At 37.8% G+C, this 23355-nt stretch overlaps 1 protein-coding gene across 5 annotated transcripts in view; it reads right to left on the bottom strand.

The window, feature by feature from the left end:
* Positions 1 to 1048: 1048 nt before the first annotated feature.
* The window catches only part of ASB5 (ankyrin repeat and SOCS box containing 5), a 68151-nt gene continuing 45844 nt past the window's right edge, over positions 1049 to 23355 (bottom strand). For 4 of the 5 annotated variants that reach the window (XM_076010712.1, XM_012770720.2, XM_076010711.1 and 1 more), the window contains 6 exons: positions 11294 to 11373; positions 8268 to 8375; positions 7451 to 7601; positions 7155 to 7289; positions 4362 to 4553; positions 1049 to 3550 (listed from right to left, as the gene is read on the bottom strand). In XM_076010712.1, coding sequence (XP_075866827.1) covers positions 3423 to 3550; positions 4362 to 4553; positions 7155 to 7289; positions 7451 to 7601; positions 8268 to 8375; positions 11294 to 11373 — 794 coding nt within the window. In that variant the 3' untranslated portion in view covers positions 1049 to 3422. Of the gene's footprint in view, positions 3551 to 4361; positions 4554 to 7154; positions 7290 to 7450; positions 7602 to 8267; positions 8376 to 11293; positions 11374 to 15693; positions 17205 to 23355 lie in introns of those variants that run through there. The other variant, XM_012770721.3, reaches the window with a different exon arrangement.

Raw genomic sequence — 23355 nt, 5'->3', positions numbered from 1 at the left:
TTAGGTGCCATCCCAGGAAGAAATGGAGTGAGAGGAGAGAGGCTCGGATTGCCCGAGTTCATCTGAAAAGTTTACCTGAATAGACTGAGAGATCGCGGACTTGACTGAGTTTGCTCAGAAACGGCCTGATCTCCCTCGGGGAAGGGGAAGCTCGAGATCAAAATTAAGTTCTGTTTAGAATAACAACATTGACGTTTTGCAAACCTAAATATGTGGTTTATAAAATGTGGACCCACAATATAAGGTTTTCATTAAAAAAACAAAATTAAAAATGTATTTGAACTCCCAAAGGTATCAAAAGACTCAAGGAATTAGAGCACAGGACTCAAGCTGGGAAGAAAGCCATCATTTAAGCAAATGAGAAAACTGGGAGCTACAGAGCTGCAGTGACTTATATAAGGCTGCGGAGTAGATGGGGAGCTAATGAATTTTCTGAATAAATTCTCTTCCATTTATTTTGAACATCTGAGAATGTTTTCTTAGGTTTTTGAAATCAAAGGCAAGCCTTACAATAAGCTAAATTATAAAGGATAATAAGAATAATAGAGAAATTAGAGTAAAAATGTAGGAATAATCAAAAAGAGAGGGTAAGTTTTAAAGTTTTGTATAAACTTACTTTGTAAATGGATATAGCCACAGCAATAGATACATGCAGACCTTCTTTAACACATGTTTCTATTTACTTTCTCAGGAACATCAAATATTGCCGTGGTTATAAAAATAATGGAAGATAAATACTTTTTCCTCCAAACTAAATATTTTAACAGTGCCTACCTACAGCAATTATTTCACTATATTTCTTCATTTTTATGTCAAATAGTACATTTTTTTGTTCTTTGCCTTTGGTGAATTTTGTCCTTGCTCTTTAGTGTGTATATGTATGTGTATGTTTAGGATTAGAAGGACCCCGAAGGTATCTATTTTTATTCTGCACTACTTTACTCTTAATGCTCGTGATTCAGTGATTTGGAAATGGGTGGTGAAAAAAATTAGTGCAATTGAATCATATTCTCCATTACCTTTCATTATAAAATAAAATACTAACTAGAAGAGCACAAAGTGTTTTATTCCAATGGATAATAATCACACTTTAATATAATAACAAATATACGATACTTTTAAATTAGAATACTCCTTTGGTAAGACAATCATACTCAAGCTAAGATACAGGGTACAAATATGCTGAAATTTTAAAGTGTCTATTTTAATATTTGATACTTCTCATATTGGCACAAGCAATGAAGGGAGATGTGTTGCTTTACTCTTACGATCTAAGATTTTACCTCTAGCTCAGGGAAATTACTAGCACAAACCTGTTTCTACCAAAAGGCAGCTTTAATATCTGATTATTTAACGAAGTCATTCAATAATAAAAATACATCATAACACACATTATTCATTACCAATATTAGAATGAGATATTCTGTAAAACAGACATTTAAAAGTCCCTAGCCATGTAGACTACAGCGTTTAACAAACATGCCACAGCTTATTTTCTAGTTTTGAAAATCTAAACAAATGTTTTTAATCACACCTGATTTTTTTTTCCAAAATGCAAACTTACTGACTTTGGAGTTATATACAAAAACGGTTTATTTTCCCATAATCTCTGGAAGTTAGCCAGAACTGAGAGAAAAATAGGCCCTGGGTCAAAACTAGTGGTCAAAATACTTACTTTATCAAAATGTAATAGATCTGTAAAACTCATCAATTTTTTTACTTTATGCAGAGTCATATGTTAATTATTTGATTTCTAAATTCATAATGGACCCACATCTAATCTGAGTTAAAAAAAAAGGCACAAAATTTTATTATGTTTCCTATTTCACTTAAGTACAATTAAAGCTAAAGAGAATAAACACAGTCCTTACAGAGGACTAGTTCAGCAATATCTTCTTTTATACAACTCTCTCTTGTTAGTACTTGTAAATACTAATACTCTGAACCTTTGCTTTGTGTAAAAGGAATTAGAAACACCACTACTACTGTGTTTCCCCCAAAATAAGACAGGGTCTTATATTTATTTTTCCTCAAGAAGACACCCTAGGGCTTATTTTCAGGGGATGTGTTATTTTTTTTAAGTACGGTACAACATTCTACATTTATTCAAATATAATTAAGTCGTCTTCTTCTGGAACATCATCATAACTCTCCAAACCCGGAATTCCATCCTGAACTTCTTGCAACTCTATTTCCTTTAGATTCCATTAGCCCCAATCTCTCATGTCAAGCAGTAGAGCTCTCATGGGGCAGATGAGAAGGGTTGCTGGTCTTTTTTACCACTCCGCGATGAAATGCATGGGTTGTGCAGATGTGCTGCGTAGCCACGCCCATCGCTAGGTCTTATTTTCAGGGTAGGGCTGATATTGTGCAAATGCTTAGAAATCCTGCTAGGGCTTATTTTATGGGTAGGTCTTATTTTCAGGGAAGCATGGTAGGAAGGTCTATAAACAGGGTAAATTTTTAAGTTCTCTAAATGTGCTAAGTTGCACTTCTTCTTTAAAAACTCCACAATTTAAGGAGTATTTTATCTTCCATTTTTTATAGCCTTGGACTGATCTGATGATCACTGAAAAATGTTCCCAGGCCTCATTGTCAATCAGATATGAAGTTCATTTTCTTCAGCAGATATCACTAGCTATTGACAATTTCTGAAATGGAAGAAGGCTAGAGGAATATACATAAAAGCATGGACAAAAAACCTCCAGAGGCGACTCTTGAGAACAAGGGGGTCTTAAGGTAGCCTTAGCAGGTGTACAATGTTCTAGACATTTCAGGTGAGGGAGACCTTTAGTCTCACCAGTTTCTGTTATAGGTCCATTTACTGTGGAGAGGTGACTTATGTGTTCTTTGCAGGGGAAGGGCCAATTTATCTTTATGAATTGGTCTTTATAATGATAAGCACACATTCAACATAGTGGATTTCCTGAATAAGAGTCATCTTGATTTCAAAAAGCATATTAGTTGTTCTTTTCTAAACCATAATCATATTTTATTTATCAGAAACAGAGGTAACCAATTACAGTAGCCAAAATTAAAAAGTGAACCTATTATTTGAAGAATATAGGCCTTTTACCATATCATATGCATAATTTTAGTGAGAATTCTATGTTTTCCACTCAGAAAGAAAATCGTAAAATGAAGACTTCGTTATTTGTTTCCCCTAAATCAACAAGAGGATATATTGGAATAGCTACAAATATATGGATATTATAAGTATGCTATGCTCCAAAAACAATAAAAATGCATAAAACAATAGTCCTAACTAATACACTTATAATGAAACTTGATACTTCACTGCTTCACTGGGTGATCGCATACCACTTTTACCCCATCATTAGCATATTTTAATACAAAATTTTCATTAAGCGAATGAAATAGACGTTTTTGATTTTCTAGGTATTTAGAATTATTTTACTACTTTATCGATACAGTAAGAAATTCTGCAGTAATGTTGGCAGCTGGAGCTGTGGGATAAGGTGCAATCTTGGTCTTCCGATGTAGTTTCGGATACACAGTCGGCAAAGTTGGCACAGAGAGCTTGGGGTAGCTACAAGAAGACGTGACAGTATCCATTAATTAAAATAGAAATAAATTTTTATATGTTGTAAGATACATAAAAAATCTCCCATGCTTTGTAGTAAACTAGGATAGTATGAGACCACTATACTAGGGGAATTTAAGCATTTATATTGCTGTTATTTATGAGATCTTGTTAACATTGAGATATAGTCCATATTTGTTCTTTAAAACATTGTAATCCTTAGGCTTATGAAATTATTGTTCCATTTAAAGCCTCAGGTAAATTTTACTTTTTAAAGGAAATACAAATTAAAAGCCCTGAGAAGTGTTATGCACTAAAAGAGGAAAGTTAAACATTACATATTTTTCATCAAATTAACTTTAATATTTAGGCTAAAAGAAATTTTATTTTAGTTCCTGGATAGTGCTTAAGAAATTCTGTTTTAGAACAAAAGTCTTAAATGTGAAAATATTTCCTGATTATATTTTTCGTCAACATGTTCTAGAAGCTGCATGCCCTTATAAAATGGGGCATGTTTCCAAACATAAATTAGCAAATGTTATATCAGAACTCCATATCATGCCTTGTCAAAACAAAAACTGAATATATTTAACCAAGGGAATATGATAGTTTAGGTAAGACGAGAAAGGAATATTAAAAACGTCATGATATCTTCTATATCGATAGAACCTGGGTTGAAAAATCACCTACTTTCACAAAAATAATTCCAATCTTTATGCCACTATTACTTTACATGCCAACAAAAAGTCTATAGACTGCATCTATTTTAGGCTAATATATATTTGTGCATATAATTTTCCACACGTGTTCCTCTCACCTTCATGTTGAAGCAATATTCTTTCCACTGCACTGCTAGACGTAGCAACATCTATTGGTCGTAGAAGCTCTGTGTTTTTGGCATTGATGTCTGCTCCGAATTCCAGCAGTAAGTTTAGTATTTCTGTACTGGATTGCTGAGCAGCAGCATGTAGTGGAGTGTCCCAATATTTGCCTTTCTGTACATCAGCACCTATGGGGACATAGGGAGTAATGATAACTATAAACAAAAATCATTAGATAAATTAGGTATCTTGGCGGGGGAAGAAAGGGAAGGCAATTGAGGAAGACACAAGGGCACCTTAACTCTATCTGTAATGATTTATTTCTTTATACATATATGGTACATACATACTTATATACATATATATGCTTCGTATATACATATATATCTATTAAACCTTAAAACTGAGTACATATGAAGCGGGTGCATATACATGTTACATTGTTCTCTAAGACGTTTCTGTATGCTTGAAATATAATTTAAAAATTTAATTTTTAAATGATTACAAAAGTAATCACTTTAATGTCAATATTATGAACAGTACACAGTTAAGATCAGTCCTATGGATTTTCATCATGGTTGACAGCTGTAAGAATTATTAATATTTGAGAGCTTTTTGCTCTTATTCTTTTCATTTATTTTAAGGCAATAGAGCTCTTTGATTGCTGGCAAAACTCACAAATCCAGACATTTTGAGCTATTTAGGTAAAATTTGTATAGATTTTTCTGCCACTTCTCACTCATGTAGTTTAAGTTAATAAATATATAAAGACACTGAGCATGCAAAGTATCTGCATTCAAAGTAAATTTTTAAAAAATGCTTAGGTTTAAAAAACACAGTCCTACCTGTTAAATTACCTATTGCATAGTTATTTTATTTTAGTGCAAAACCTCACATATGGCGGTCATTTGATTCATGCGCAATGAATAAATGCTGTTTCATATTGTAAAAAATAATAATCTGATTTTCTAGTACATAAGTGGTTACAACACCAATAAACATCTACCAATAAAAAGGCATAAGTTCTTTTCAACTCTGTTTTCCGATACTATCTGTAAAACTAATGATGTCTTTTAGGAAGTAGTACATATTAAGCGTCCCTTCATGGCCCTCCTGCTGCTTTCAAATTTCAATAAATGTAATCATTTTCAATATTTTTAAAACAAATATAAAAGGTTTGGTGGGAAAATTATATACCATGGCAAAATGTCCATAGAGAAAGCATAAACGTTAGCTATGTCAATTTTATGGAGGAACGGGGCCTGAAACTAACAACGAATCAATAATTACTAACAGTACTTTTTTGATATTTTTTTAAAGCCCAATAAGAAATGTTTGGTGGAAAAACTAATATTCCTAGCAAACTAAAGAAAGGTGATAGAGCATAAACTCTATTGGATAAACCAAATTGACGGAAGAACATGGACAGAGAATAAACAATCTGGCAACAGTTATTGACAGAGCTGATTGATATTTAAGACTCTTACTACTGTGTTTCCCCAAAAATAAAATCTACCCATAAAATAAGACCTAGCAGGATTTCTAAGCATTTGCACAATATCAGCCCTACCCTGAAAATAAGACCTAGTGATGGGCGTGGCTACGCAGCGCATCTGCACAACCCATGCATGTCGTCGTGGAGTGGTAAAGAAGACGAGCAGCCCTTCTCATCTGCCCCGTCATGACAGCTACTATCCCAGAGGTGACCGGAAAGATGCGGGCAGCCCCCACCAACAAGGTCGGCTCCCCCTGTCAGGTCCCGGCCATCCTGTGCGCACTGCAAGCTGAGGCTTTAAGGGGAAAATAACACACCCCCTGAAAATAAGCCCTAGGGTGTCTTCTTGAGGAAAAATAAATATAAGACCCTATCTTATTTTCGGGGAAACACAGTAGATGTAATGGGAAGGAAATAGTAGATGCACACCCTGCTTGCAAGAAGTTTCCAACTTAGCTAAGATAATGTGAGTAGCACAAAAAAGGGTAGTATATATTAAATTTTATATATATATAGTATATAGTATATATTAAATTAAAGCCCATTTCTTATTGGGCTTTAATTTAATTTCAAATGGCTGTCATAAACAATAAATAGCATAGAAATCCATTTACTCATTTTACATATATTCTAAGCATCTATCACATGAGGAGGAGGAACCATGGCAGAGACAGGAGATGATGTAGAAAAAGGCGTAGTCCATATCCTAACGCAGCTCCCAGTCCTGCAGTGGAAGAGGCCACTATGGTCTCGATAGGTTAGGAATATTTCTCTGGGGGTTAAAGCTCAACCTTGAGGAATTGCTTTGCTTCCAGTAACTGGGAAAGGGCAATAATTCTTCCCAAGTAACCAGGACAGAAAGTAGAGTCTAGGCAAGAACATGAGTTTTTATGGTTGATAGAAGATAACATCGTCTAAACAGTTACTATCCCTAAAATTTCTTTTGATGGATTTGTTTCCAGATAAATAGGTACTTGGTAATAATAAATTCAAACTCTAAGCTCTTAATTTATGATCTTTTATAAGTAAGGCTTTCAGATTGTATTACACCCTCAAATGTCTGCCAATGCTATCTATACAAAATATAAGGATTATGTATTCATCTGTGAGCTATGAAGTGGACTGGACAAGAATGAAGTTCTTTCTTATTGGTTATATTTGTATAGGTGAGAATGCTATACAGTAATAAGAACATTTTTAGCAATAAGATATCAGTTTTAAAGAAGCTGATTTAGAGAAATAAATAGTTGCTTGTGTGTATGGGCGAAATGGAAGATGTTTTAAAGGAAAATACCAGCATAAAGAAGCTTCCAGACGCAATGGAATTGCTGTGACATACAAGCTGCATAGAGGGGTGTTCCCAAATGAGTAATGTCTTGGTCCACATCTACACCCCAGGATATCAGGATGTCAAGGCATTCATGGTGACCTGCCAACACAAGGTAGAGATGAGTTTATTTAATGGCCATCTCCTGTATGCACCAGCCCATGCTTCTCCCTGCAGAGTTATTCATCGAAAGATAAACGGAGCACTGCACATTGCAGGAGGAACTTTCTCCCCCTGGGCACTTACTCCCGTAGCTAAGTTACCTTTACTGGCAGCCTCGTGTGTGGGAGATGGAAGACATGACTCCAGTTGGGCTTTGGCGCCATATTCCAAAAGAAGTTCTGTGCAGCTTGCGCTGCCTTGCGAGCACGCGTTGAATAAGGGAGTCACACCATCTATCGTGATGGCATTCACCTAAACCAAACCAGAAATTCTAAGAATGAGATTCCTAAATCATATGCGATAAACTGGCTTAGTTACGTATTTTCAGATCTTATGCAATTTGCTAACAGAAATACTTGGGGAAACATGTGCTGTAAATGTGACAAAATATATTTAGCTCATATACGCCAATAAGAAACGCTTTAACACTTTAAGAGAAAGAGAAATATGATGTGGCAGATAATTCATAGGAATGGGCATACAACTAGTGAAAACCATGAAAAAAATACATACCCGAGTATCAAACAAGAGTTAGTTCAATGTAATGGTGACGAAGGTTGTGACTTGCGAGTTTAAACTGCTAAAATTGGTTAATTCTGAGAATTTCTCTAAGGAAAAATCATCCAAAATATGGGCGAATGTTATAGGCAAAAAGATGTTCATCTATTGCTATTTAGAGTCGCAAAAGGAGGAGATAACCTAAAGAATGTTCTATATGATTATGCACGCTTCCCATTTATGCAATGATTGGAAATCCTTTTTAGAGTGCAATGAGAAGGCTGAGGCAATTCAAGAGCTTTATTTTTATTCTGCTATTTTTGAAAACTACTGAGAAAAAAGGAAAGAAGAGCAAAGTGAGAGCTTTGATGCTCTCGATCAGTAGATGTGAAACCGATAATGTTTTTGAAAGACACTTACATTAGCTCCTGCTTCCAGAAGAGATCTGGCACAGGCCACGTGACCTCCGAGGCAGGCTTCATGCAACGGCGTGACATGGTCTATGGTTACGGCATTCACGTTATAACCCTAAATGTGACATAGGTAATCTTGAAAGGTGAACAAAAACTTACATAAAATCATTTCTACTGATGTCATTGAAGAGCGATATAGTTTTAAAGATCAAAGAACCTCAAGGCAATCAGTTTCCAGTTTAGCAGGACTGGCCAGTCCAAATGCCACAGCGTGAATCACTTGTCAAAACTCCTTAGCTCTGTTACTGTACCACCATCATGCCTAGACCTGACAATGCCTCGAGTATTATGTTCAATAGATTCCGGCATGTTTTCTTTATTTTTATTTATTTATTTATTTTTGAGACAGAGTCTCACTTTGTTGCTCAGGCTAGAGTGAGTGCCGTGGCGTCAGCCTAGCTCACAGCAACCTCAAACTCCTAGGCTCAAGCAATCCTCCTGCCTCAGCCTCCTGAGTAGCTGGGACTACAGGCATGTGCCACCATGCCCGGCTAATTTTTTGTATATATATATTTTTAGTTGGTCAATTAGTTTCTTTCTATTTTTAGTAGAGACAGGGTCTCGCTCAGGCTGGTTTCGAACTCTTGATCTTGAGCAATCCACCCACCTCGGCCTCCCAAAGTGCTAGGATTACAGGCGTGAGCCACCGTGCCCGGCCCGGCATGTTTTCTTTAAATTTTTCTTTCTTATGGGTTTATTTTTTTTGGAGGGAGGGGGGAATCTTTATTTTGTATTTTGTTTTATAGAAGTAAAGATTGTTTATAGGTTGAATCACTTGTTTTGATTGGGGCTCTAAAACGGATCAGCCCAGCCTGGGGGAAAAATATTCTAAATCAGCCGTCTCCAGCTTTTTCGGCACCAGGGACTGGTTGCATGGAAGACAATTTTTGCAAGGATGGCAGGGGATTGGGGATGGGGGTGGGGGTGGGGGCTGGTTTCAGGATGATTCAAGCTCATTACATATATTGCGCACTTTATTTCTATTATTATTATATTGTAATATATAATGAAATAACTATACAGTTCACGATAGTGTAGCTGATCTGGATAGTGGAACTCAGGGGGTGATGGGGCAGTAGGGAGCGGCTGCAAACACAAATGAAGCTCTCTGGCTGTTCACCTGCTGTGCACCTGCTGTGCACCTGCTGTGCACCTACTGTGTGGGGGTGGGGCCATTGTAAATTATAGTAAACTGCTTTGTGGATTTTTGTAACTAAGTAGGTATGATGAAGTTACATGCTAGTGGTTAAGAACTTTGACCTGTAAATTCGGTTAGACTTAGGTTTGAAGTCTGGCTCCCTCAAGCAGTAACTTTTAATTTGGGCAAATGCCTTAACTTCTAGATTTTAATTTTTCATGAAAATTAAGCAAGATGATGTATGTAAATATTATCACAATGCCCAGCATATAGAAAATGTTAGATTTTATTGTATCATTACTCAATCAAAACTAAGTAAGCAATTTTTCATTTTAGTCCAAATAAACTCATAATATCAGACTAAAATAATTCAATATTACTAGGATGTGGGATACTTGGCCCTTTTGATATCTTTGGTAATTTAACGTCTATTGACAGTCATACTGAGCACATGAGTAGGAAGAATTTCAAAGCCAAATCCTCATAACATGTTACGGGTCACCACAATATGTAAAACCAGAAGGGACGTGAAGAATCTTAAAATGAAGGCAAGGAAATAGATATACTCCCCAAATCTTTGTCACTAGCAACTGGCAATTTATAAGACCTGTTTTAATTATCCTTTCAAAGATGTTGTGTTGGCCTGCAAGCAGTCAGACTCGGGGAGCTAATCCCACAGCGACACACAGAGTGACCAGCTAACAGCAGCGTCTGAGAAGGTGAGACTCCCTGGTCCATCGGGCTTGGGGGCAGCCTCCTGCCCTCCTGGGCTGGCTTGTCAGTGGACAGGAGAGACCCACTGAGAAATACCCTAAGACTGCTCTTCTCTCGCAGGACCGCATGACCCTTTCTGAGGAATCGCCCTTTAGCAATTACTGACGTTTTCACAGGATTCTTCATCTCTCGCCCCCTGCCCCCATCAAGTGATGAGCAAAACAAAACAGCCACATGGTTATCGCAAGGGAGCATCTCAATCCTACATCTTCATTGTACAGATGAGAAAATGAGGCTCGGATAGGTTACGGTTCACCTGCGGCGCCAGTCTGGGGAGCCGGGTCTGGGGAGCCGGGTCTGGGGAGCCGGGTCTGGGGAGCCGGGTCTGGCGTCCCGGGCAGTGCTGTCTACACTAGGCAACACCACCTGTCCCTCCTTCCCAGCCCTCGGAGAAAACTCCTCTCTCCTTGACACTGGGAACACGAGAGCAATGACTTCCAGATCTGAGTGTACATTTGAATCACATCGTAAGCTTGAAACAATGCACGGGCCCAAGCCACAGTTCTCGAACTTTCTGTTCAATAAGGAATGTGCTTTTCATTTTTTTCTCCGGGGAGTCTTACTTGATGAACAGGTAAGTATAGAAATAATTGGCCTATTGCTTTTATAGGCAATTCCCCGTAACATAGTAGAGATAACCATAATGTTAAAAAAAAGATTGTGTTGGCATCTGGTCTGATTACCCCTTCCTTTTTGGATATTTTATTACTGATCTGTTTGTAATCAGCTGTACTCATTGCACAGAGTTAAGCATATATAGATTGCTTAATAAACGTTACATAAATCCAATTACTACCCGCTTAAATGTCTATCAATGAACAAATACACTGTATGAGAATTTGAAATTCTGAGACATATGATTATATCAAAACATTAATAAGAATTTTCAAAGATAAACCAGAAACTATTAACTATTGACTTGCCTGACATGAGTTAAAAATAATAGGGCCTTAGTAAAATGTAAGTAATTTTATTATTTTTGAATTGATTTGCTTTGACAATGTTTTAAGTTCTGTGCTCATGGGAAGGAGGCGTATGTTAAGCTATATGTAATATATTACCTGTGATAATAAAGTTCTTAGAGCAAGAAGACGCCCTTGACTTGCCGCTTCATGTAGGGGTGATCGATCTGCCCAGGAACCTGTCAAAAAAAAAAAAAGGAAAACAAAAATCTGTGAGTCGAAGTAAATCCTAATAGACACAATCAATTCCTGTGTAATATAAATTATTCTCACTCAGTGTTCAACAAGGTGACCCAGATACTAATGCACATACTAGGAAATTTGATTCTTATCTGGAGGGCCTGAGCGTGCACTTTCCAAATCCGGAGAGCCATATGCATGTTCCGGAATCGACCCACCCCGGACTCATGGCGCCTTCGGAATTACCCTTAATCACCACCACCTCTAGTGACCCGCTAGCAAAATTTTTGCTTCCTGACTTTATGCTCTGCTGGCCTAGAGGTCTTAGTTCCAGGGGGAGAAATGTTTCCACTGGGAGACACAACTATGCTTCCACTGAGCTGGAAGTTGAGACCACCGCCCAGCTCTTTGGGCACCTCACGCCTCTGTGTCAACAAGCTCAGCAGGGAGCTGTGGTGTTGACTGGGGTGACAGAGACCTGGACTACCAAGGGGAAACCGGACTACTGCTCCACAGTGAAGCTAAGGAAGAGTATGTCTGGACTACATGAGATCCCTTAGGGCATCTCTTAATATTACCTGTGAGTAAGATTAATGAATAATTACAACAACCCAGTCCAGGCAGGGCTACAAATGGCCCAACTCCAGAATCAATACTTTTCCCTCTGTGTAACCCTGCCTCTCAAAGCACACACACTCACTCACACAGTATAGTATGCAAGGCGTTGTAGCAAATGGTAATACTGTACATTTCTGCGGGAATATTTTATTGCTGTCATTAATTTCATTGCTATATTTCTCCTTCTAACACCTCTTCAAAATTAAAGTCTCTAGTCTAAACAGCAGTTTTGTTTCATTTCCTCCTTAGCACAAATAATAAGTTGTTGCTTGATAAGGTTTACTGCAACAAGACTCTATAGCAGGGGTCCTCAAACTTTTTAAACAGGAGGCCAGTTCACTGTCCCTCAGACCGTGGGAGGCCGTTGGAGAGCACGGCGCACATTCCACACATGCACACTGTGGCCCCGGGAAGAGTCGGTTTTTGCCAGCAGTGGCAAAAACACCTGGCATGCTGGATAAATGCCCTTGGTGGGCTGTAGTTTGAGAACCCCTACTCTATAGCAATAGCTTAGGAAAGTGTGAATGAAATACTGTAATGTAAGTAAATAACTCAAATTCGGGAGCCAAAAGCTATATAGGATTCTAAATTTTAGTGGAAAATGGTCATTAACTTAGTGTAATAAAAATTAAAAACACTTTTCTCCTATTGGGTTCTATTTCTTAGCTATTCAGAGAATTTCAATTATGTACACAGTCTTTATTCCTCATCTCTTACAGTTTAAAAAATACAGCCTGTTTCATTCAGATTTCCCTTTATTGCATTTCTTCTGCACTGTAACTTCAGGAGAAAAAGGCAATGGAAATTAAATCTTACCAAGCATTTATAAAAAGAAGAAGGAAAACAAGCAACTCCCTGAGTATGCTCTGGAAATGATACAACGCCCACCCACTTTTTTGTGCTACTGTTTATCTTGAGTGGGCAGAACAATGATAATTGAGGTTTAAATTAAAAACATTACAAGTCTCAATAGAAGACTAAATGTCTCCTCTCTGTACAAATAGATAAAAAGTTTCTACCTATCATTATTTCTTGCTTATCTAGGAAAATTGGTAAGCCAGACATGTAATTCTTGAGTTTTCAGTTGAAATAAGTTACTGTTGTTTGCTTTTGTGTATTGCAGCTCTCCAAGGTGCAAGAGTGTTATTATATAGTCAAGACACAATTGCAACAATGCATATCAATAAATTTTTGTTTATAGGACAAAATTTGGTGGCAAACTAATAATTTATAAAAAATTAGAACATTGTGTTCTCATTAAGTAAAATGCAAAAGTTATCATCATGAATCACATTCTCTTGGGGAAAGAGCATGTTTCAAGTTCCAGATTCTAAGATGAAAACTGATGCTTTAAACATCATATGCATCTGTTTGTTTTATCATTAAATAACTTGATTGAAGAGTGAAACTTGACAGAACTTGAGAACATACATTGATTTTCATTGTAAATATTTAAATAAGAAAATATGAAAATTATAATATTAACTTTCCAAATAGATTGCATAAGTAAATACACATTGCATATGTAACAGTGTATGTTCAGTTTCATCAGCAAAGTAGTAGTAAATTAATAAAGTTTTAGTTTACCAATGTTTAAATATATATTCATATTTAATAATCATTTACAATGTTTATAATGATCAGGATTTCCCTCCTGTATAACAACTTAATTTTATTATCCTGAATTTATCTCTAAAAGACACATGCTGAATTATATGATGTCGACTCATTAACGCTGCCTGTTTTTCCATTGTCACTAGTTGACATGACAATACACCAGATGTCGGGATTGGCAAAAGCCTAGAGAAATAAGCCTTTTGGATTCATTCCGGACTCTTTCTTTTCTAGCACGTTTTGATGACCTTTAAGGGGCAGCAAAGCTAACAATATTTTCAGCCGAAGGGCACTTGATATTCCTACCAGCCAGCCCGTCTCCCTCGCATACTAATGTGCTTGTTCATCACAATGACTGTATCAGTCTTCTGAGCAATTTCAGCACTTCTTACTGGTGTTAGAGAAGGAAACAGAAAACAGGCTGTACAAGAGCCAAAATAAAAGAAATATACATATCCGAATTTACCACTCCCATAGCCCATCCCCCAAGTTCCTCACCAGTCTGTCACTTTGGCTTTCTGTCCCCACTGCCATTTTCTTTATCCTCAAAACTTAAGTCCATCAAGGTGGGGAGGAAAAGAACTGAAGCCAGATTTTATGAATGTGCATTTGCTAGTATTTCTATCAAGACGACCTCCATTCGCAGGGAAAAGGAGTTAAATGTCATGGTACTCTGCAGAAATGGGTTTAGAATTTTGGGTGAGGGATTCCCTTGGCCCATCGGTCAGGGACAAAAGCTTCTGAGTGCACTGTCCTGTCATTTCACGGGATGAACTGGGCTCTGCTGGTCGGTATAGGACCCTGCGGTCTCTCACTGTTCCCTGAAGAAGGGGGGTGGACGCAGAAGGAGGAGAGGAGGTGAGAAAGGAGATGAAGTCTAGCGCCAGATGCTCACAGAGGAAAAAGACACTGAGGGCCAGGCAGGCCTGGAGCTGCGTCCCAGCTCAGGACGGTGGCCTCCCTAAAGTCCTGTAACCTTTCTGAGGTTCCTTTCCTTCATCAAATGAGAACAGCACTGTCTGTGAAGCAGGATTGAGGGAGGATTGGAAATGAACATGCTAAGTGCCTACTATAGAAATGCACAGTAAATACTACCTGTGAGTTGGCTAAACATGAACCTATGTATCAAAATAAAGGAGATTTTAATAAGAATTTTAGAGAACAGTCTCCCCCCCCAAACTAGGGAAATTCGAGCCATAAATAACAGCATCTATTGACTAAAATATTTTCAATGCTGTCAGCTTAAGTAAACGGTATGAAGCCATTGAATGATTTATAAATGTATTTAAGCCAATAATCAACAATCGCTATTACAGTTTTCCTTTCTGAAGTAAGAAATGAAGCTACATCAATCCATTAAAGCAGTAATTTCTAGGACATGCAAGCCACTAGAGGAAAAAAATATTTTCATTTGCTTTGAATTCTGCTTACTTAACTTCCAAGCAGCCACACCTCATTTGTTTCCTTATAATTGCTTAGAAGAATTTCCATAATTAATCTGGTAACATGTGAGAATCAAAGGATACTACAGTGTATATCATGTTCCAATTTCTGTTTTGAACTAAGTCTTTACCTCTCTTGTTTTAAAATCTGAAATTTAGCAACTACAAATTTCTATTTAAATGTATTCAACATTAAATATTTTACCTTTCAATAAGGATATGCTTTATATTAGAAAGATTTATGAGCTTTCTCAAGACCAAAGAAAATATAACTATCTTCATGTATAACTATTAATTAATAATAATTCCATAATTGAGTTAGACTTGAATTGTCTAAGATAAAAGCAATGCAATCCTTACTAAAAAGAAATTTTCAGTTTAACTCTTTAGGATAAATTATTCAGTGTGAAATTATTTAATAAAATATCTACGACTTTCACCACGCTAATCAAATGCCTACTGTTATGATCTCTCGCTAGCTGCACAGAAGGTGGCTCTGACTATATTTAGACGCAACACTAGTTCCCAGACATCTGGTATCTAATTTGCAGGGAGAGCGTCTGCCCTGTTTTGTAAACACCACTTCACTAGAGCAAAAAATTCACGCTTTCAGATCTATATAGTTTGTAAGTGTCAATACTGTACCTAAATCACCGTCTCCCCACGGCACTTCACACCAGCCACTGCTGAGATAAATCCGACTCATAGCTTTTTTTTTTTTTTTATCGGCACAAAAAGAAAAAAAAATATATCACTTGTCATCTGCTAGTTCTGTTCGGCCATTTTGAGGAGCTCTAAGCTCCTTGTAATATGACCGTTGGCCTCCACAAAGAAAGGTTTTGAAAATATGATTTATTTAATATTTTCAAAATTGCCTTTTCTTATCCATCACTCCTCTCTATTTGAGAAATTGCTGGTCCTGACTTATCTTTTCTCCCTACAGTATGTGCCCTGCAATGAAATAAAAACACTACAATTAGACCTCTGTTCGTGGCTATGGTAAAACCATTTTAAACCATTATTTAAAAAGTCTTTGCCTGCCCCTAGAACATCCCGAGGGCAGAAGCGAGACGTGCGCTTGTCTGCGAGCCGCCTCGGCCACAGGCTTTGGGTCTGGCCACGCCCGCTCTTCCTCAGTGCTCTCAGCAGAAGAAGGGCACCGCACATCCCAGACAGGGACGTCATTGCGAGGAGAGGTGAGGAGCCACGACACTTCCGGACAACATTTCCATTCCAGTGAAAAATGGAAATGCATGCTATAGCTCCCTTCGCTATAAAATTTTAAATCAACAATCATCTTCACAACAGAGGCAGATTCACCAGGAAGCCAGTGAAACTTAAGTGCAGCACCCTCGTCATCCCAGGCTCAGCCCTTGCGTCCGTCCACACTCACTCTTGAGGAGATCTCATCTAGTGCCATGGATATAAATATCACCCACATGTTGATTACCCCAGTTTTATATCTCCAGACCGGTCTTCTCCTCTACATTCAAGACTTTTATTAATAGTTGCAGCTGCCTGTACAACTTCTCCACTTGGATATCTATATAGGCAATTCAACTTAACAGGTACCAGACTGAATTCTTGATTCGATACTCCTAAATTTTCCTCCCTATCAGCAAAATGGCAACTCCACATAGCCAAGTGCTTCAAAGCCCAAAATTTTTGCATAATCTTTAATTTCCCTCTGTTTCTCACACCCCACAGGCCAACACCAGGAAGCCCTTCAGCCTCTGCCATTCAAATAGAATCCAAACTTTGACTGTATCTCAATCTCCACTGCCAAGCCTTAGTCCAAGCCGCCATTGTCCTCACTTGACTTATTACAAAATGCTCCTAATTGGGTGTTTCCGCCCATGCCCTTCCAATAGACGACTAAACATGGGGGTCACAGCAAGCCTTTCAAAGTCAGAAGGAATCCAATGGTTTCCGTTCTCAGAGTCAGATCCGAAGTCTTTGTTGTTACCTACGGGCTCTCCAGCCTCTGACCTCGGGTTCCACCACTCTCCCTGAAGCCATCACCCTCACCAGCCACACTGGCCTCCTGCTTTCCCTCCCATGTGCCATGTAGACTCTGTTCGCTTTGCCTGCAGTACTCCTTCCTCTCTGCCTTCAAAATGCCCTGAAATACCACCTTCTGCAGGAGGCCTTCCTTGACCATCTTACATTAAAAAGTCCCTCCCTGTCCTTTCCCCACCACACATTCTTTGTCTCCTTTCCCTGCTTTACTTTTCTTCTTAGAACCTGTTGTCAATGTAAGATCTTAGAAAACAGAACTTGGTTTATTGTGTTCGTTGCTGTATCCCCAATACCTCATCAATAAATATTTGTTGAATGACGAATGAATCTTCAAAGTCACATGTGTCACAGAGTCAAAGTCACATGTGTAGAGCGTGGGTGCTCTGACTCCTAAATTAATTGATTCTTAAATTGTGCCAAGCCTCTTCCCTTCCCCATCCATGAGTCTTGAGACTATTTCCTTAAGCAGTAATCTTGCACCTCACATCCATCTACCATTTCATTCATTCATTAAACATCTATGATGATCTGCTGGGCAACTTTTGCTCCTCTAGATGCCGGGGCTACACAGAGATGAATTAGGGGTATGGTCCACTTCCATTTCAATTCAGTTTGAACAACAGCCTCCTAAGTGGTCTTCCTAACTCCAGTCTCTATTTCACCATTTTGCCCATATTGTGCCTCAGAGTTAAACTTCCACAAGCACCTAGAGTCCCAGCCAGCCCACACAGTGCCATTTGCAAAGTTTGAACACCTCCCCCCAACCCGTCCTTTGGCAGACAAGCCCCTCACCGCGTGCACATGCCCGCCTGCACGACAGCGCGGGGCTGCCTCAGCACCTCTGGGACTCGTCAGGCTCAAAAACTGGAAGGGCTCCAGAGCGGATGTAGTCTGACATTCTTACCCTGGAACTAGAGGTTATCTACAATATGGATTAGAGCTTCCTTTTTTGTTTTATTTTTTACTACTTAACACCTTTACATACCTTCTACTTAAGCTAAAGTGGATTATCTTATATGTTCCCCCAAACAACTAATTTTTTTCTTTTTGCATATTATCTTCCCTCTGCCAATTTCTCTTTCTGGTGTTGCACAGTGACTGGAGGAGGGGTAGCTGTGCTTTTGTTGTCCCCGTTGTTCCTGCTCAGCTTACGGAAGGTAGGTTACGAAGTCGAAACAGCAGAAGTGGCTTGAAGACAGTTTCTTTTAGGTTAAGAGGGAAGCTTCTGGTAGGGGGAAGGTGCGTTCGCAGGGTAAGTGGGAGAATAGAAAAGAATAAGCGGGAGGGAGCATGTAAGAGAGGGAGATCAAAAGGCGAGTGAGAGAAAAGAGACAGATTTTTCTGGTTCTGGTCCCGATTGACAGCAGGACCTGAGGTCCATGCTGCGGCCATGTGTACCTGAGAGTTAACAAGACCTCAAGGAACAAGATGGGTCTGGGGCTCTTGTGTCCCCACATTCAGGACAGAGACACATGCCTAAAGTATGGTGTGGAGGCAACAGGTTTGCCGGACTCTTTACAAAGGATAAAATGGGCTCAGCCTTTGCAGGTTTCGGGGCGGGAAGCCTGTGGAGTGGAGACCGCTGTGCTCCCGCCTGCCTGCGTTTGCTCCAGCCTGTGCACCAGCTCTAAGGGAGAGGATGGGAGGAGACGTCAGTAAGTATCAAGTAGGGTTGAAAGCGAGGGCTGTGGAACGAGATGTATCTGGATGGGACCCTGCCTCTATCTCACACTTGCTATTGCAACTCAGCAAGTTTCTTTAAATTGCTAAATCTCAAGTTTCCTCATCTTTAAGATGGGGGGGGATCAAAAGGATCAAATGGGCCTGTGTGAGAAGTGTCTGCCATAAACTATGTCCTTACTAAAGAAAATATTATTATTTCTATTGCATTGAGACTTAGGGGGGGTTAAATGACTTGCCTTAAGTTTTAAACAATAACTGACAAAGCCAGGAAGCGAACTCAGTTCTTTCGAATGTCCAGTGAAATGTTATGACGCAATATTCTCTTATCAACCACAGACCTCACAATGTAGTTAGTGGACTATTAATCCATAATGGATCCATAAAAATACAATTAACTGACTAACTAGACAAGTGAAATGAGACCTCTAAAAATGAGAACAACTGTGCAATTTTGTTTCCTACATTTTCTCATAGTATGTATATTTGAAATACCAAAATATAGCAATTCCAGCAACAATAGCTCTACTGTCTTGTTGCTTATAAAAGTGGTACATTAAATGGATAAAGAAACACAAAATATCATACTGCTTATTTCTAAATTATAACCGTTGCAAACATTTTGGTGTATCTCCTTCCCAACTTTTTTCTGTACACACACTTATTTTTAGATCAAGATATAGCCATTGTACTCATATTGCTTTTAACCTATTTGTTTTCATTTAACGATATCTCATGATCATTGTTCTATGTCAAAAAATACAGTTCTACATTTTAAGTGACTACTTTATGATATATATTTATAAAATAAATATATTTATTTTATATATTTATAAAATATATAAATTTATATATTTATAAAATAAATATATTTTATTTTATATATTTTATATATAAAAATATATATTATATATAAAATAAAATATATTTTATTTATTTTATTTTATAAAATAAATATATTTTATTGTATAGCTGTACCATTATTTAGTTAATCATCTATTAAGTGATGTTTAGGTGGCTTTGAGTTTTGGAACATCAATACTATTACTTATCTTTGTGAAAATGTCTAATTATCTGGTTAAGATAAATTTCTAAAATTTTAATACATATCATCAAACTATCACCAGTAAGAATAGTCCTATTTATACTCTCATTAACAGTGCTGAGAAAATTTGAAGCTAAATCTAATGAAAGTTTTTGTCCTTTTTTTTTTTTAATCAAAGCATGGGATATTTCTTCTTTATTAGATTTTCAAATATCTAAACTATGTCAAAGAAGATGGTCTAAAAATGTTATGCCTTTACACCAAATCAGATATTTAGATGATTTTGTAGCTTATTTTCAACCTCCTCTAGAGCCTCTATCCACATTAGAGATACGTGAGAGACTCATCCAGGTCAACTAATTTACTTACTTTTTATGTCTGCCATCTCCCCAACTCTACTATGCTGCTAATACCTGTGGTCTAGTGCATAGGTAGGTAGTTTACTCTTCATTTAAGAAACGACAGGACTCTATTTCTGTAGTAACTGTCTGCATTTCTTCTGGACACCACAAGGGTGGTGAGACTATTTCTTGCTGCTCCCTAGCACATAGTAAGCACTCAATAAATAGTTGACTTGTTAAACTGTCTCCTTTATAGTGAACCACTTTTTATCCACGCTACTATGTTCCTCAATTTATTGTTAATTATACTGCATTGGCATGGAGAGGAGGGATCCAGTTGCTTTCTCAGTCTTTTAAAGAAAAGATAGTATTTCATCCTACTTAAAAATATGCTTTATGTGTTTTTAATATTCATAGTCATTTATAAATAGTAATTTTCAAACTCCAACTATTACGCAGTAAATATAACTTAGGATTTTGGGAGGGAGTCATTTTATCTCTGCATCTGCATTCCCAAAATTTAAGTCTATCATCGACCATTTTGGTGTTCTACTAAAATTTATGCTAATGTATGGGTTATTCATTTTAAAAATAATTCCCTCATGTAGCTCCTCTTTGATACTGTGCTCATTCTCTTTTACACCTCTCATATTTTTCTATTATTAATATGAATAACTTTGTGTCATAGCACCTTAAGGAAGTTGCTCTATTCGTTTTCTTGCCTAAATCGTCCTCTTTCTTGATGGTCTAATTTACATGATTTAAAATTTCCATATTGCCTATAAACAGTCTTTTCCTGCTTAATAGCATCTTTCCTTGTTTCCATACCAACTTAGAAACACCTGCTGAAACAGAAAGGTAAACAGCCCAGAGTCTCAGCGTTCGCCATCATGTTTGATCCCCAGTCATAAAAATGAGTCAGCAGATGCATTTTTCCATATGCTAATAGGTGAGAAGACAGTGCCCGTCGTCCTCTGCCATGCCAAACATTTACATTTCAATCTGCATTCTGGAAAGCACTCACAGTTTAGGGTTAGTATTTGCAAAAACAGGTCAATATAGTTTATTTCAGGACATCAACAGATTTGAAATGGCTGCTGTACTAACCTTGACTGGTCAGAATACCCCAGCTAGCATCTCGTTTAGGAGAACATTCCTCTCTACTTGCTAACCTTCTTTTGGTGAGGATCTGCTTAACGCAGTTCCTTTCAACAGCAATATCTGCGGACATGGTTTGGTTGATGTTTTTGTCTGTGACAACCAGGTGTCATAAGTGCAAGTGCTCTAGCCAGAAGAAATATCAGCGTCTGTATTTCTATTTTTTCCCCCTTCCCTTCAGACTTTCATGAAGGTTCCTGTGTGCTAACTGGAGAATGGCTTCCACACTGAACTCCGTGCAGAAACCCTTGAAGCAGGGCTGGTAGGGTGCAGTGCGGGGCATGGGCCAGAAATGCTGTAGCATTTTCTATTTTTAAAGCAGAGACTTGCTGCAGCCGGAAGTATTTAACTATTTGTGTAATATAGAAGTAAACAATGGGTGAAATTGCTTTTCCTAGTTGAAAGAGAATTACAATGAGCTCTATGTTTAAAATATGAAAGTCTATTTGAATGACCTACAAATTGATCAAATGTAAAATCACCCGTTGATAATGACTGCAGACAGAGTATTGCAACCAGAAAGCTCAGCAGTGACCAGTGAGTAATTAGTCTTTCTCCTTCATCCTCAATAATAAATATTATATGTGCATTTGGGTCAGCTGGTAGGTAGCTCAGGTTTTCATTTTGTAAGAATCTAAGTTTAGAATCAGCTTCAGTGCAAAATCACAGCCCTCTTATTTATATAGGCACAGCCCACTGTTGTGATTTTTCTAGAGGTCATTTCTAAACCCAAAGACGTCAGCAGTCAATTTAAGTACTGCTGAGATTTTTCACCCTAAAAGGCTAAAGAGGAAAGGGTAGCTGGAGAGATGGGAGGAAAAACCAAGCATGTGCCTGGCATTTTTTGCTGGCATGTAAAGTTGAACAAGGCACACGGTCTACCATCAAGTCAAGAGCAGTGACTGAACTATGAAAGGACTCCAAGGATTAACTGAGCTGGTGATCACATTACAGGGTATTAACATATTGGGATCTGTCTTGATAAAATATGGTGACAAATAAAGATAGATGTTATCGTTAATTTTTAAGCTCTACCTTCTGTTGATACATACAAGAAAAAAAATTATTGGGGGTATTCATGTAACTTCATGTAACAAGTTAAGTAGGAGAAAAAAACACTTCATAAGCAAAATTGTTTCCCATGAACGACCCTATTAATATTTGCTGCCATATGACGCTGTCAATGTTTACTGCAGACCTGTCACTGGTGAATACCAAGAATATCTTTTCCTTATCTTAAATTAAGTTCTAATCCTACCAACTGTTTGTGTGACCTGGTACAAGTAGCTTAATGATACCTCAGTTTCCTTCTCTATAAAATGTGGAGTTTGAATAGGATCAGATTGTATGACTAACCCCATAGAGGACAGGTAGTATATGAGGTTTAGGTGTAGTATATTATCACAGAAGCGGCCAGATCGTCCCAATAAAACTGAAACTCAGAGCCAGCTCAGCCTAGGCTACTTGTGTGGGTGGCACATTCCCAGGTGACGTTAGAAAAGACTGAAAGGCCCTATTCAGTCCCATATATTTACGTGAACCAATGCCCACTAACCATTGGCTCTTTGTCTTCTAGTTTGTACTTACAAGGGTACGGTGATCATCTATACAAACCATATGGTAAAAATAAATATTAATTTTTATTTAAAGTGAAAAATTAAAGTTTAATTAATTTTGTTTAAAATTAAATTAATTAAAAGGAATTTCAATTTTAAGCTTATGACCTTTCAGCTGTTTGCTTTTTTGTTAATGTAAAATAAATACAGGAAGCTTTATTACGAGTATTGGAACAGTTTTTGCTCTTGATACAATTTTGAACAGTGTGTACTATAATGACCTCTTTCCTTGTCTGTCTCCCTGCCAGGCTGTGCACTCTGACTGCAGGGACTGAACGGGCACACCCCTTACCTCACCCACCTGCCGCTGCGCCTCTTAGACAGTGGGCACTAAATAAAATGTTGATTTAAAGAGTAATTCAAATACAGAATTCCAGGGAATACTTTAAGAAGACTTTTTTAAAGTCCTTGGTGATGATAAAGAAATTTCCAGTGCAGTGGGAAAAAA

This window comes from Microcebus murinus, chromosome 15 (assembly GCF_040939455.1).
Source record: "Microcebus murinus isolate Inina chromosome 15, M.murinus_Inina_mat1.0, whole genome shotgun sequence".
NCBI lineage: Eukaryota > Metazoa > Chordata > Mammalia > Primates > Cheirogaleidae > Microcebus > Microcebus murinus.
The sequence above is the reverse complement of the archived record's forward strand: the minus strand, read 5'-3'. Positions and strand labels throughout refer to the sequence as shown.